The sequence below is a fragment of the Emydura macquarii genome, unplaced genomic scaffold (genome assembly GCF_026122565.2).
Source record: "Emydura macquarii macquarii isolate MOO-44397 ecotype Brisbane River unplaced genomic scaffold, CSIRO-AGI_Emac_v2 contig_312, whole genome shotgun sequence".
Taxonomy (NCBI): Eukaryota; Metazoa; Chordata; order Testudines; family Chelidae; genus Emydura; species Emydura macquarii.
Window position 1 is genome coordinate 14,113,557 of NW_027130449.1, and position 15,015 is coordinate 14,128,571.

At 49.0% G+C, this 15,015-nt stretch overlaps 1 protein-coding gene across 5 annotated transcripts in view; it reads left to right on the plus strand.

Moving 5' to 3' along the window:
• Positions 1–15,015, plus strand: part of CEP164 (centrosomal protein 164) — a 61,337-nt gene that overhangs the window by 21,668 nt on the left and 24,654 nt on the right. For 3 of the 5 annotated variants that reach the window (XM_067566074.1, XM_067566082.1, XM_067566090.1), the window contains 5 exons: positions 2,479–2,553; positions 4,808–4,891; positions 8,462–8,547; positions 10,219–10,377; positions 14,103–14,315. In XM_067566074.1, coding sequence (XP_067422175.1) covers positions 2,479–2,553; positions 4,808–4,891; positions 8,462–8,547; positions 10,219–10,377; positions 14,103–14,315 — 617 coding nt within the window. Of the gene's footprint in view, positions 1–533; positions 975–2,478; positions 2,554–4,807; positions 4,892–8,461; positions 8,548–10,218; positions 10,378–14,102; positions 14,316–15,015 lie in introns of all 5 variants that reach the window. The other 2 variants (XM_067566062.1, XM_067566069.1) reach the window with 2 other exon arrangements.

Here is a 15,015-nt window from a genome sequence, read left to right on the forward strand (position 1 = left end):
TCTGTTTCATTCTCATTCTGGGCCTGAAGTTTGTGGGTTCAAAGCCTATGTCTGTTCTTGCACTGGTGCCAAAGGTGGACAATGCGGTGGGCATATCCTGTCTGTCATGCCTAGGTGACAGCTCCATGCAAAAGTTAAAAAGCCAATAACCGTCTCTTTCAAACTACCCTCTCTTACTAAACAGAGTTCAGTGTCCAAGGCTGTGTTAGAGCTACTGAGAGGCATGTAAAGACTAATCCACTGGTCTCTGGGCCCTGCAGCATCAGTCACTAACTCGCATACCTTGAGATCCATCGGGTATGAAAGCAGCTCTGGAAAACCAGATTCCAGCTCTGTGAGATGAGAACACTCATCACAAGAAGATTCTTTTTCTTAGAGAGAGGGATACATTAAAATAAATTCAAACTGACCTTGCTAAAGTCACCCAAAGCTTTGTGATCACTTGTCCATCTGCTTTGGTACAAAGATCCTCCCAGAGAAGGGGCAAAGTATGGGTACTGTGTAGCTCTAACTGTGTTTAACTTGCTGCGTAGAGGGAGTCCTTGAATGTGAGTCACTCTGAAGAAAGGCAAGAGTTTCCCTTGGATTCTGATGGTGTGCGCCCTCCAACTCCAGAGAAATGGCTTAACAGGGATGCTGACAGCAGCCTTCGTGGCCTGAGCAAAGAGGAGCTCAATGGGAGACCCATGGGGAATGAACTGTTGGAGAAGGAAGATACTGATTTAGAAGATGAAGTTTCTGTAGCTTACGAAAAGCCAGGAACTCCAGGAGAAAGAACAGCGGCGGGGACAGACGTGGCCAGCAGTCAATGGCAACCCATAGCTGCGTCTCCAGATGTTAGCACACGTGAGGCAGGTCCGAGGGAAAACATGGCTGTCCCTGTTGACACTATGTCTGTTGATGAAAAGTTTGCAAATGGGATGAGGGAAGAAGCAGCTGACCTGAAAAGAGACAGCAAGCTGGATGCTGGCGAAGTAAGAAATCTGCCTGCATGGGCAGGGCTTGTTGTGAGAACTGCTGCCTGCAGCTTCCACTGCTTCGTAAGGTCCTAGTTCAGGAGAGCACTTTAAGCATGTACTTAAATCCCATTGACTGCATTAGGCATGCACTTAAAGTGAAGCATGTGTGTAAGTGCTTTCCTAATCGTAATGCATTCCTAAATTGGGGTGCAAGTGCTCTACAAATTCCCAGTTCTGTATGGAGGAAAACCCTTTTTTAATCCACATAAAAAGTGCTGTCCAGAGCATCCAAATGTGATACACGTCTTACATCTTAGAGGAGTAATAAGCCTCAAGTTTCAGTGCTGCCCTCTGTAGTAAGTAAGCTGGTTTTTGCAGAGATGTTCGCTGGCAGTGGTTTCTCTTGGCTTGTTTAGAGGTGGGGCAAATGTGTAAAATAAGTGTCCGGTTCTGATATTTACAGCTCCAAGGAAGGATGCTATAGGGAGGGTGTGAGGTTAGGGAGGGAAAGGACTAGCCCCTGGGGGTTGGTTCCAGAGATGTGGATCGACTGCAGAACATAATACCTTCCAGTACGCGTCACCTTTTCCACCATTCTACCACTGAGACCCCCAGAAAGCAGCCAAGCCCCAGTAACCAAGATGCTTTATAGTGCAATCTCTGGTCAGAGGAAGAGCATGAAGTGCTCCCTTTCAACAGGGTGGGTCAACTCCCTGACCCGGGAGCTGGGCTCCAAACAGATATCCAGTCCATATACAGCATATTCCGAAAGGCTAATTCCTCCCCAGTCTGACCCAAGTTCTTAAAGTGAAGCAGGTGTGTAAGTTCTGCAGGACTGGGGCATAGGGCTCATTCCTGCAAACACTTACCATTAGGAGTTGTACTTGCTGCTGATCATAGCCCTTTAATCATGTGCAGAGACCATGATCTGCTCACGCCGGTAGATGCTATGCACTATGGTATTAAATATTTGCTGGATTGGGCCCTAGGGCATGAATAGGCACAATGCAGATAATGGACCAGAAGTGGAGGGTGCCTGGGGATCCCTGATCAGCTGTTGTGTGTTCCAGCCTGCAGGGCAGTGTGAGGTCTGGAGTGGGAGAAAAAGAGGAGCTAGGTGCGCGGCTTGAGCTGGGAGCCAGAGCTGCAGGCTGGACGTGGGGAGGAAATAACGGTCAGAATTGGGAATGGCTGGAGTTGTGGAGAGCTCTGCAGGAGAAGTGGAGGAGCCATCAGGGGATGTCCAATTTGAAGAGCACTTCTTTACCCTCTCCAACCCCTCCTCCTATCAAAAATCCCTTTTCCTCTGCAAAGTGGCGTCTTGTGCTTGTTTGTGGGTTACACCCTTAGAAATGTCTTTCGTGTAACATCAAGAAACTTGGGCACTTCCCTGTAGTGTGTACAGATTGGATTTGTTTTCCCAGTATCTGCAGTTCTGCTTTGTGTTGGAAATGCCCTTGCAAATATGCGAGGTCAGCAAACACACAAATTGTAACGTATTGATTTTGGGTTTTTAAAGGAGTCCGAAGCCAGCGAGCATGTGAAAGATTTGCAGGTTTCTGACCATTCGGATCATGAGCTGCTTCGTGTGACGGTGAGTCCTTGGGCATCAACCCCATCCCTGCCACCCCACTGCTGGGAAAGAACTGCACAGGGTGGCACAAACCAACACGATATTTTGCACTTGTCTGGCATTGCTTCCAGAGATCTCCAAACACTTTAAAGGGTTGGCTCAGTGTACCCCATTTCACTGGTGCGGAAACCCAGGCTCCAAGAGATGAAGTGGCTGGACTGAGATCCTGCAGTGGGTCGGTGGTAGAGTTGGGGACGGAACCCAGCTCTGTCTCGGTACAATGCTGCTGTCCATGCCCAGAGCTGTGAGCCACAGTGAGGGAGCTTTGCTGTAGATTAGGCTGTGTGTCAGCTCCCTGCCTCACTGGTCTCGCCAGCAAACTCCTCTGGGCTCTCCCTGCCCAAACCTTGCCTGGCAGGTAGCAGCCAGCGAACTCCAGCCCCCAAACTCTTAAACGCATAGCGCCCGTCACCGTTCATTCACAGAGGATAAGTTTGAGGCTCTGTTAAAGAGTCTTTACATTACATCTTATTAATTTAAGTGCAGTAAACACACTGTTCTCTTCAAGCACAGCACTGAGTTGGTGTATAGCAAAAATAAAGCAAGTTTATGAGCAAAAGGATATAGGTTAAGTGATATCAAGTAGTAGGGATAAAGGTAGAAATGGTTACAAGCAAATAAAAGTGAAAACAGCAAATAAAAGCAATGCAGGTAAATAAAAATAGAAAATACAGAAGTAGAAAAGTAGAGATGCAAGCAAATAAAAGTGAAAACAGACCCCACCCCTAATCACTAAGCCATGCTTCCTTCCACACAAACAGAAGCTGGGGATTCAGTGGTGTAAACAAGTCTGTTGGGTTTGCTTAATTGGCGTGTCTCTCATCTGGGAGAATGCTGGGGAGGGCTGTGCAGTGGGGTGGACAAAGGAGTCAGGATGACATGGTCTTGTGGGTAGCGGGTGTGAGGAATAGTCATAGTACATGAGGGGATCTGGAGATTGTATGAAAGGGAACAAATGACCTTCGTTGCAGTCGCACACTGGGCAGGAGGGTGAAAACCAGTAACGGTGTGAGACAGGGTTACTTAGAGCTGAAGCGTGAGGTCAAAATTAGAGCATGACCAGCAAGAAAACCAGTAACCAAGGTAAAAATTTGGCTAAAGACGACAAAATAGCTTTTTCTAAAGGGGGCCTGTCTAATTCACTTCCTGAAAGGTGGTGGGAGACCTGGCCCCTTTAAGATCCCAGAGGAAAAACATCCAGAGGGATAGCTATGGGATGTGCAGGAAAGTGCCCATCAGCATCTTTTCATCTCCACAGGAGGCAGCCCTTGCCATCTGCCAGTGAGATCACAGGCAGAATGGCTAGAGCATATTATTAGCATTAGTGGCAAACCTTTACAGTGTTGGCAAGTGGCAGCTGCAGCAAGCGGTACCTGTTCTAGCTTACGTGCTGCGGCGGGAGATGGGGAGGAGGTATGTATTTCAGTCAAATGGATGAGCCCATGGAGACTCTGCCAGTGTGGAAAATTATCTCACGACTGGCCTGTGGACCACTTGCACAATCTGATTCTTAGCAAAAGCCTCTTGGAAAATCTGCTGTAACATTAGGATTTAAAACACAGAGGGGTGGGGGAAATCTTCTGTTGCACCCTTTGGACGTACCTCCCTCTCTGCCTGCCTGCCGTACGTGGGAGCTTGGCAGTGTGATGTAACGCACCGTACTGAAGCAGTGCCGTGAAGTGCTTCTCTTGCGGTGCTGCAACTCTCCAGTGTTGGAGTGCAGGTTTTCTTCCCATGACTGTGGGAGACGCTGTTCTCAAGGCCCTGGCCCACTGACCCGCAAGCAGCTAGGTGAAGAGGCCTCTGATATCCGTGTCCAATGCGCAGAACAGTTACCTGCTGAATTCCACCTGCACCACATCCCTCATTCTCATCTGCCGCCTTGGCACATAAACTCTGCCCTGTGCATGAATTCCTGCAGTCTGGAAAGTGGGGAATCGAAGGTGCTCCTGGGTGCTGGTCTAGCACACTAGAGTGGGAGTAGCACCACCAGTCCAGGATACTGGTATACATGTACACCTTCCCGGTTGGTCCATGTGTATGTTCTAGTGAACCTTAGTGTATCAATCTCTTGTTTTCTCTACACCATCCTCACTATCAAATCTTGAGCATGCAGAGCGGGGAGGGACATGCCTAGCTGTGGTAGGTCTTTGCACTAGCTCTGTTTGAATCTACGTACCCATCTGAAACCAACCCCTTCTCCTTTTTTCTTTAGGACTTTGGTTTCCAAAGTCGGATCTCCGAGCAGGTCTTGGATGTGGGTATCCTTTCTGCTGCTCTGGATAGCCCTCAGCCAGAGGTGAGTGGGGGCTGTGCAGTCAGTGATGGAACTGCAGACGGGAGAAGGAGCTCTGCAGAGGAGGAGAACACTGGCACTTGCCCTGGGCTTCTCAGAGGAGGCTTTACAAAGGGAAACTGAAGTGCAGTGTGGAAGTCAGTCAGTGGCAGAGCTGGGCTTAGAACCATAGTCTGCTTGAGCCCCAGGGCAGTGCCCTGTCCATGCTGAATGCAAACTGCAGCAAAATGGAGAGGAAGCTGCAATATGTTCCTTGACCGGAAAGCTAGTTCCCATTTAGAGCCAGAGCACCCATACCTTGCAGTGTCTGTGTGTGCGCGTGTTGCCTCTCCTTGGTACAAATACATATCTTTCTCTGGTGACTGGTGGTGGGATGGTGAGTTTATTTTATATTTTCCTGTTGTGCATTTCTTTCTCTTTCTTTCTTCTAAGCAGATGGATGGGACTTGGGTATTGGAAAATGATGGCAGGGGAAAAAATAAACAAGTGTTCCAAAAAACAAGTCTGACTTGCTCAGACAGATATCCATGTGAAGAGGCTCATGTTTCTTTTAATTTTTTTTTTTTGGGTGTGTTGCCTGATTTGTTGGGAAAATGAGAACCTTCGTCTAGGTCAATGTGGCATGTGAATAGAGTGTTTGTGGTGTGGCTAGGTGTAGACTGATTGTATGAGGGCAGTTCTGGATTGAAGGAGGCTTCTGTGCATTTTGAGGTTTTATCCTTGTCTCTCCAGCTTACCACCAAGCCAATTTTTCAGCCCCCACAATGTATCGCCCCCCAACTCCCCTGACGTAAGCTTGGCAACGTGTCAGCTGAAGGAGTGCGCTGCACTGTGCGAGTAAGCATCGGGCTAGGGCTCCAGCTGGGGTTTACTCAGCCTTGATCTGATGGTAAGTGAGTCGATCAGCCGAGTGGAAGAGACCCCAAGTGACAAACTTGCCACCTGTCTGGCAGAGAGTTGAAATCCAAGTTTGTTTAGTTGGGTTTGGAGAATACACCTGTCCTCTCATGCCTAATAATGGAGATAATCAGGTGTGAAAGGAAAACAAAACATGCCTGCTGTATATTTTCCCCTCTCCTTTTTGCTACAGCATAAGCATCATGCATACAAATTCCTTGTTGGATCAGACACATTTTGAGTTTATTACAGCCTTGTCTGGAGGAAAGAGAGGTGGATTTGAAATGGTGCCCCCTGCAGAACTGCAGCTGCTCCTTTGTGTTGGTAGAGGATGTTTTCAAATGACACTTCTGGTTGGTTAAAATGTGTTTATTTCTACATAATGGGCTTGCTTTTGCTTTGAACACTTTGGCAAAATAGCCTCGGTTTTGTTTTTGTTTTTTAAATTGCCTGTCTGACAGCTGAGTGACCACAGTGTTAGGGTTTGAATTTCTCAGTTCCTACATTTGTGTCAGGATCTGCAGTAGACTAGTGCAATGGCTTTGCAGAGGCCATGTTGTCTATTGTCTACAGTGAAGGACTGGCTTGCCCTCTGGGCTCCCCCACTGATGATGAATAAGTCACTGAACTCTCCCCACCTTGCCCCCGAATCCTGCTTTTACAGACGGGGATAACACCTACCTGGAAGGAGGGCAGAATGCTCTAGCGTGTGCCAAGTGCTTTGAGATCTCAGATGTAGCTTTATATAGGCTGGCAGTATTTTTTCCTGGCCTCTCTTTTGGACTGGAAGATAGAATTTGAGAGGAGGTGAGATCTTCAGGATGATGATGTGGGGTTGGTTTTTTTTGTTTTGTTTTTGTTTTTCCACTTGACTCTGAGAACAGCATTTTTCACATAGGCCGGATCTATACTAGCACTGTCCCTCCTTGTGGTCCCATTATTGCTACTACTGGCTCAGCTCCAGCAGTATCGCTAGTGTGGTCCAGCTGCCCCCACCCCAGCCATGTTGGCCATTTGCTATCTAGACAGGCTGTCAGCAGGGCTCGAGGACACAGTGTTTAAGCTGCTGACTTTCTGCGCCACCACTGAAGCTGCATCAGTGGTAGCAATAGCCATCCCCGGGCTTGGAACCCCGATACCCTGCAGAAGACACAGTTCCTTAAGCAGTTCCTCTGGTCGCAGTGTCACGGGTGCCAGTCCATGGCGGTTAGAGAGAGACAGAGTGAGAGCCAGGTTGCAGCCATAAATGTTGACTCCTCACCAATGAGTCTAGCTGGGGAACGAGAGGTTTCTGTGAATAAAACGAGCCCTTTGTGCTTTGAAAGGTGACCGTAACGGATCCCTTCGAAGCTCAGCTTCCTGGCTCTTGGGAATTGAAGCCATTAATGATACTGGGACTGGAGAGAGGGAGCTGCCGGGGAGAGGTTTGACTGGGTGGATGTGATTCGAAGTGACAGCATAGTGGGAATCCTTCTGCTGTTTGCTCTGCTAGAAATTTGCATAGATCATTGCTATTTATAATTTCATTTACAAAAAAATTTGGCCCTGCCCCTCGGTGCACTTCCATATGGCAAAGTCACGCCTCAGCTACTGAGCACTCAGCCACAAACCCAGGGTTGGGAGCCGCCTCTGGAGAGACGGGCTGTTAACACTTTCTCTCCCAGAGAGGCACGTAGCAGGGTTACAGGCAGGCTTTAGGTCCAGCACAAGTAGGTTTTAACAGGGTTTGACTTTCCTTCCCAGGCTAAATTGTGTGTATGGGTGGGGGTGGCTGTTTCTGATGCCCTTGCCTTGTTCTTATCTGTTGGCCTCATTGGAGTGGTTCTTTATCTGAGACCGGATTGTCTGCCTCTTACCCCCTTATGTTCCTACGCAGCTTTTAAACTTGCATGCTCCCTAGTTTCCTCTTTCCCCTGCCAGAAGATCCCCACTGTCCTTGGGCAAGGCTGCTTCGTAAGGCGGCAGCAGTCACTCCGAGTGGAGAGCTGGCAAGGGCAGCCTTCCAAGTGAGTTGACTGCGAGAGGGCAGTTTGTCTCCGTGTGGTGGCGTATGACTCCGCCTCTAAGTATCTGAGCCTGGCTCCTCATGATCTGATCGTGTCCTGCAGAGAAACCATGGCGAAGGACGAGACTGAGTCAGGAGCCAGGGTCTGTTCCCAGCCGAGCCACTGACTCGCTCTGTCAATTTGGCAAGTCATTTCACTTCTGCATCTCTTTCCCCGCCTGCGAAACTGGGCTAGTGACTCAGGCCTACATTTTCAAAAGTGACTAGTGGTTTTGGTGCCCAAACTGAGGCACCTCAAAGGGGCCTGACTTTCCGAGGAGCTGAGCACCTGCTCTCTGGAAACCTTTTCGGGTGTCTCAGCTTGGATACCCAAAATCACTAGACAGTTTAAAATCCTTTGGGAATAACCATCTCGCAAGGGTGCTGTGAGAGTGATTAGTGTTCGTAAAGCTCTTTGAGATCTTTTATGCACCAGAGTAGGACAAAGCATTTTGATCTCAACGATTGCTTGGACTGTTTTCTGAGGGCCAGTTTGTTTGCTGCTTCAGAGTGGTGCTCAGCTAGAGGGACGAAGCAGCACATCTCTTCTGCAGAACTACTGTACATTCTCAAGAGTAGGCTTTGACATTAATGGAGTCTGCAAACCCCACACCATTTGCTTTTACCTGCAGGCCCAGGGGCTGGGAGAAGAGGAAAAGGACCAAAGCAAAGCCAGCTTAGAAGAAGAGCAAAGCAAACGAACCAAAGCTGCTCAGAGGTATGGTATAAACAGGCCAGTACTACCAACGATGGATGTAGAGGTCTAGATCCCCACTGCTCTCCTATCCAGCCTATACCTGAGGCTATTGTGGTGTGATCATTGCAACTCCTGCAGGAGTCACCCTGATAAGCACCCCAGGGTTTCTACAGCTTTTCACAAGGTCTTTTCCTTCCGTCTTTCACTTTCTTCTCATCTCTTTTCCTCTCCCCTGCTGTCTTGGCAGGTTCCAAGCTGCTGCAGGCCTCTGGCTGGGTAGGCAAGCAAACAATGTACCTTTCATCCCCCTGAAAACTCCACCAGAGAGAGAGTCAACTTCTCGTGTCCCTTAAGGCTATTTGACTTTTCTCTAAGGCTAGGGAACTTTTCTTCGTTTCTTCTGTGTTGCTGACCTGAGTGACTCTAAGCTAACATTTTGGCAGTCTGACAAGGGTGCTCTGGACTAATTCAAATCTCCTGTTGTGGCTCATAGCATTTAACTATGGGAGTCTCAGTCATTAGACATCACTAGCTTATCCGTGGCTAAATGCTCTCCAGTGACAGCCTGGCTCACTGTTAATGACAATGGGTGAATCCAGCCCTGGCTTACGTGGGAACAACTCTGTTTATTTTCATTTAGGTACATTCCTATAGCAAGCAGAATGGACCCTGTGTCCATATGCAACTATTTTGTGCTATGGTATGTTTAAGCTTTAATTCTAGAGAGCAACGTTCATTATCCCAGGGACAGTCTGGGTGTGCTAACACTTAGTTACTAGAAGGCTGGTTTGTTTGTTAGTTTGTCTGTCTGTTTGTGGTAACAAATTTAAAAATACGGAAATGTTCTGGACAAAGCAGCTCAGTCTTTCCATAAGCCTCTGCTGGGAGGCTATCGAGTGTTGTGTTTGTGGAGGAAACGTGTGTAGAAACCTCATCTCCAGATGTGGCTCCATAGTATTCTGGTGTGTTGGGCATTTGGGGGCCTGGTTCTGTGCCCCAGTGCTGCAGATGCCCTGTTCCAAGGCTGGTGGCAAGACTGATCTGCAGTGTCCTTAACGACCTGCCATAGGCACTAGAGAAGCCTGTGCCCTGGTGCTAGGAGATCTGCTCATGGGAAGGCTCCCTGAAAATATGTTCTCTCTGCAGCAAGCATCTTCTCACTCTGGATCTGCTTCCCAGAGCTGTGTGGTCTCTGGTCAGTCTTCATTCTTCTCTCAGCTTGTGCAGCTGCTTTGCCCTCGTCTCCTCTTTCTCAGGGCTGTAGGTTTGGGTGTGCCCGCCAGGATTTCCAGCGAGTGTCGATGTCGCTAATGGGGTTGGTGTGTCTTCAAATGTGCTTTGGGAAATTCTCCAATGACTTGGAAAAGAAGGGGAGTTTTCCTTTGGGAGGGATTCAGCATTTAGAGATTGACAGAACCTTGCTTATACCCCCAGCCGCCTATTAGTCTTCCAGTGCTTGTGACTCCTCCACTGGTTGGATGATGGAAGTGAGCTGTTGGTTTGGCCTTAGGCAACCACACTCTTACCCACAGCTGGCACCCACGGGGCAGGTACGCAGTGGGGTTGCAGACTGTGTGCACCCCTCACTCTGGCTTTGCATCCCACTCTCCCTCTTTCCTGTTTAAATGGAGCAAGCCGTGGAACCCACTTTTCATTAATCTGTTCTTCTGTTACCTTTTTACTGCTGCAAAGTGAGAGGGACCAAAGCCTTGGCAGCGCTTGTGAAATGGCAGAAGAGAAACGTTTCCGTTCAGAGAATGCCAGCCAGGAAGAGGCTGCTGCCCTGGAGCAAGAGGAGAGATCTCTGGATAGTCTGTCCAATCCGGAGGAGCCTGCAGCCCCTCACCAGGCGTAAGGGCTCAAATTAAATCCCTCTGGTGCTGTGAGCATGACAGTTCTTGCCTTCTTGCATGCTGTTCTCTCACGTGACCCCTGCCGAATCTGAAGATGTGGCTTGGTGCTTTTACTGGAGATTCTCAGTCGACACTGGGAAAAAGAGTTTAAAAAGCAAGAGCGCTTCAGGTGCTGCTCCTAAATGTACATGTTCCCCAGGAGCTGTTTTGCTGGCACTTCTGCAACCAGTAACCCAGTGTATCAGTTGTATGTATTAGGGAAAATGAAGTAGCTGCTTTTCTTGCCCAGCTGTTGGGCCTATAGAGTTGAGGCTTCATGATCTCGTTAGTGAGAGTTAGAAAATTCAGGTTAGGGGTTAGGTCATCAGGTTCATTCCCAGGCAGTGCAGAAGTGATTGAAGCAAGATCTGCTCCCTTCCTGCTTGGAAGAGGGCACTTCAGCGTTGCTGTGTGATTAGCAAGACCAGCCATGTCTGTCTAGTTGTAGGCCATAGAGCTGATTCCTCCAAGTTTGATTGCTGAGCACTCTCGAGACCAGGGCCACAAGCATCAAATGCATTTAACTGCAGTCGCTGAATAGAGGACCCTGTCTTGGCATGTGTGATCTGGTGAGATCACAGCCCCAGCTGGTAGAACTAGAATCCCCAATAAAGGCCAGTGGCTTATCACTGAATAAACCGGTGCCCTTTGTAGTCAAGTACCTGCAGGCCCACCACAGCAACAGATCTTGGTGGAAACAGTCTTGTGGATTTTTGTGACTGTACTGAAAAAACCAGCAGCAAAAGTAACTGGGCAAAACTGGTGGTGCCCTTCCAGGATATATACAGCTTAGAAGCAATCTGTGGTCACTGGTAGGGAAAAGGGAGGTGCCTCACGGCAGTGTCCAGGAGAATATCTGCCTTGTAAAACAGGGAACTGTTTGTGTAAATGCTTTTAAAAAAAGAAAATGGGCAGGCGGGGCAGGAGAGGGAAAAATGATGAGGCGAAAGGAGCTTGAAGTGCTGTGCAGCTCAGGAGGATACGCCCCACCTGTTTGCTTTGTTTGCACTGCTGCAGGTGGCATGGGCTTGGGCAGTGCAGTGGGAGGTGGTACAGCAGCATGAGGAGTGCAGGATTTATCTAGCCCCAAATTGCTCTCTACACTGCTCACTTTCACGGCAGTGGCTGCACCCTTTTTCTGGTGCTGCTGACCTCACTGAGCTCCTTGTTCCCCAGCTGCGCGGTACCTCTGCCTCGGTTCAGCAGTGTCAGAGCGTGCCAAGACCTGCTGTTTCGATATCGCCACCTGCGAAGCAGAATTTCGTTTTGTACCTAGACCAATGCACAGTGTTTTTCCGTGGAGCCTCTTTCTGGCCTCAAAACTTTGCTGCCCTTTGTTTGAAATAGCTGTAATTAGAAACAGATGGGTTTTCTCTGGAATTTTTGGAGATCTTATTGTTTTCTATTGCCAGAGGCCGGCAAGCTTCAAGCACACTTTATATAGCTGATTGAGAAAAATATCTGGTCCATAGGTAGTGTGTTTGTAGATACCTGCTTTTGATCCAGACACTGACTGGGGAAGGGATGAAGCTGGCTAAGTAGAATAACCAGAGCCCAATCCCGCAGTCCTGGGACAAGCGACACTCCCGTTGCAGGCAATGGGAATACATACAGATTGCAGAATCAGGCCACTGGGCACATGAAGAGAAGACAGAGCTCTCTGGAAATACAGGTGCAATGGAAAGAGTGCCATTTTTGTGCATGGTACTTGTGTATTTAAAGAGCCATGGCTTTGGCCTGGTAAACTCAAGTGGGGTTATTATTGAATGAATGACATTTTCTGTTGAAACTCTTTCTCTGTTTCTTTCCCTTTTCTGTTTCTGTTCCCATGATTGCTGTTCACCAGCATATTTGCTTGGAAGCTTCAGCAGATCCTTGAAGAAAGTTGTAGGAGATTCCTGGGGGAAAGCTGAAGGCAGCAGAGGGATTTGCAAGCTGACCTTCCCAAGCCAGAGAGCAAGGGCTGGAGAAGGCAGAAAAAAGCAAAGGGAGGGGCCTGCAGATTTCTGAGACACAGAGCTGCAGCCGAGCGCCTGAGAGGGCTGAAGGCAGGGGAGCCGCGGGAGGGCTTAGTTGCTGTTGTCTCCACACCAAAGAGCATGTTGGGTGCTCCCTGGTGAGGATGAACTCCCAGCAAAGAGGCTGAGGGTTCACACTGGGAAGGGTGTGTTCCTCTCCAGCTGGAAGGGGTGGGGTGACTGTCCTGGCAGAAGGACAAGAGAGGACCAAGAACAAGCTGGGTGTGGTGGACGATGGCAGAGTGCAGTAAGCGCTAAATCAGCGGGCTAGATATAGTGGGATTTAGAGGACTACGTGCCCTGGAAGTGACAAATGGTCTACATTTGGGGGCTTGTGTTCTGGACTGTTGGCACCATGTTTTTGTAATAAACTGGCCTCAAAGAGGGGTATTTCTGAGGCAAGAGAGTGTGTGTGACATTACTGGGGACGCTGAAGGAGGGAAACTGAGGCAGGCATGCTGGTTTGGTTGCAGCCTGGGAGGGTGCCTGGGGCCACCTTATGAAGCTGTGTGTTCCCGCTGGAGCTGCGCTTGTCCTTCCTCCTTGCTGCCTGATAGAACTCTGAGGCTTGTCCCCCTCCCTGTTTCCAGCTTACACTAGGAGTGTTTTATGTGTATATTTTTCACTACAGATTAGTTGTTCCCCCGAGTTTAGTCTATTATCCTTCTGCCCGTTCGTTCAGCCTAGACCTTTTTGACCTATATGGAAACAAAAGCCAGCTGCCAAATCCTGCCACTCTACGTGAGCTGCTTTCTGAGCCCTGGCCAAACAGCCCCATAGCATGTGCATGGTCACATCACAGTCGCTGTCTGAGACGCCTCTTGGAGCGTTTGTCCTTTCGGAGTGAAGCCATTGTTCTCAGGCATTGCTGAACCTCTGCCTCTTCCCTCGTTACGACTCGTTCTCTGTATTCCAAGAGTGTCTGGAAGCTCCATTGTCACTGAGCACTTCCCCCTGCCAGACCCTCATGCACTGAGGCCCTGGCACGTCTGGCAAGCTAAGTGGTGATGGGCCAGTCCAGGACAGGAGTCGGGAGCATCCAAGAAATACCTAGGTGCTACAAGAGGAGGTCTTTATCCCTGGCTCAGTATTGGCTTCAGTCAGGTGCTGTCTGTTGAATGAAATATAAAACTGAAGCTCTGACTACATGTCGTTTATGCTTGTCGAGAGCTTTTTTAATGAGAGTTGTGGGATTAACTCTGGTGTGCTAACCCTGATTTGGTAATGCCCCCTGCAGCCCCGCCTGGATACAAGGCAAGTGGTGTAATCGCATTCCGAGCGTTGGTGGGGGTAGCTTGATGTGAGAGTGGCTTAGTTCTCCAGTCATGCCAAGAGGAGCATCAAGAGGATCAGTTGTGTGGCAAAGCGCATTCTGTCTCCTCCCCGCCCCGGTTCCTGCGACTCCCTGCACTACTGGTCCTCTTCCCTTGCCCTGCAGAGCTGGCCAGCAGCTGCAGTGCTCCAGTCCAGCGTGGCTACGTACCAGTGCTGGTGTATCCCTTCCCTACCTCACAGAAGTGTGTGGAGAGGTGCTTAGTTGGGATTTGTAAAATGGCTTTGAGATCCTTGCAGGGACGATATTACAGAAGATGGAGTGGTGGTGTTCTCGTAGCATTAGCCAGTTTTCTGTTATCCTTTTTGAAAGACGGCTTTCTTTTTCTGGCAGACAAGTTGGGGAGGAAATCAAGCAATCAACATCCTTGAACTGGCCTTCTGCAGAATCCCTGGAGGAAATAGCCCCGGAGGAAAAGCTGGAGCAAGAAAAACTGTGTTTACTGCAAGCAAGGAAGGAGAAGGTTCAGCGACTCCAGGAGGAGCTGCGGCAAGAAGAGGAGGAAGAAGCTCGGATACTTCATCAGCAGAAAGAAAAGTCCCTCCGGTAATTTCTTTTCATACTCTAACTCCTCGCCTGCACCCCCCAAAACCTTTCCCTGCTGTGGCTTGTTGTTCGAGGCCCCAAGCTTATGCTGTACCACAGTCTGCCATCCCTGTGTTTTTGAGATGTCTGCCGGCAAACGTGTGTCCGGTGCAAATGAGACTGGTGCCACTTTGCCAGTGTCTTGGGCATAGGGCTGGGATTTTTCAGTGGGGGTGAGCGGGACTCGTTTTGCCTCCTCAGGCTCTGTACTGTGCATGACAGTCTGTGTGTCCATGTTGACAATTACAAAGGCCAATAACAGAAATAGAATAGCCTCTCTTCTAGTTGCTTCCTCCACCTCTTGTTGATTTCGGACCAATCCTCTCATTTGGCAAGATCCTGCCCTCGAAAGCGCCGGCAGCCCTCCCAGCTCGGTGTCCTCCATACATTTTATAAGCATGCTCTCCACTCCGTTACCCAAGTGATTTGTGAACGTGTTATTAGTGGACTTAGGACTGACCCTTGTGGAAACCTCCTAGATACCCCCTCCCAGTCTGACAGTGAACCACAGATAACTACTCTTGGAGTACAGTCTTTCAACCAGTCAGCACCCACCTCAGTAATTTCACCTTGACTACATTTCCCTAGTCTGCTTATGGGAGTGTGTTTAAAGCCCTGCCAAAATCAAGATATCACGTCTATTGCTTCCCTCCATCCACTG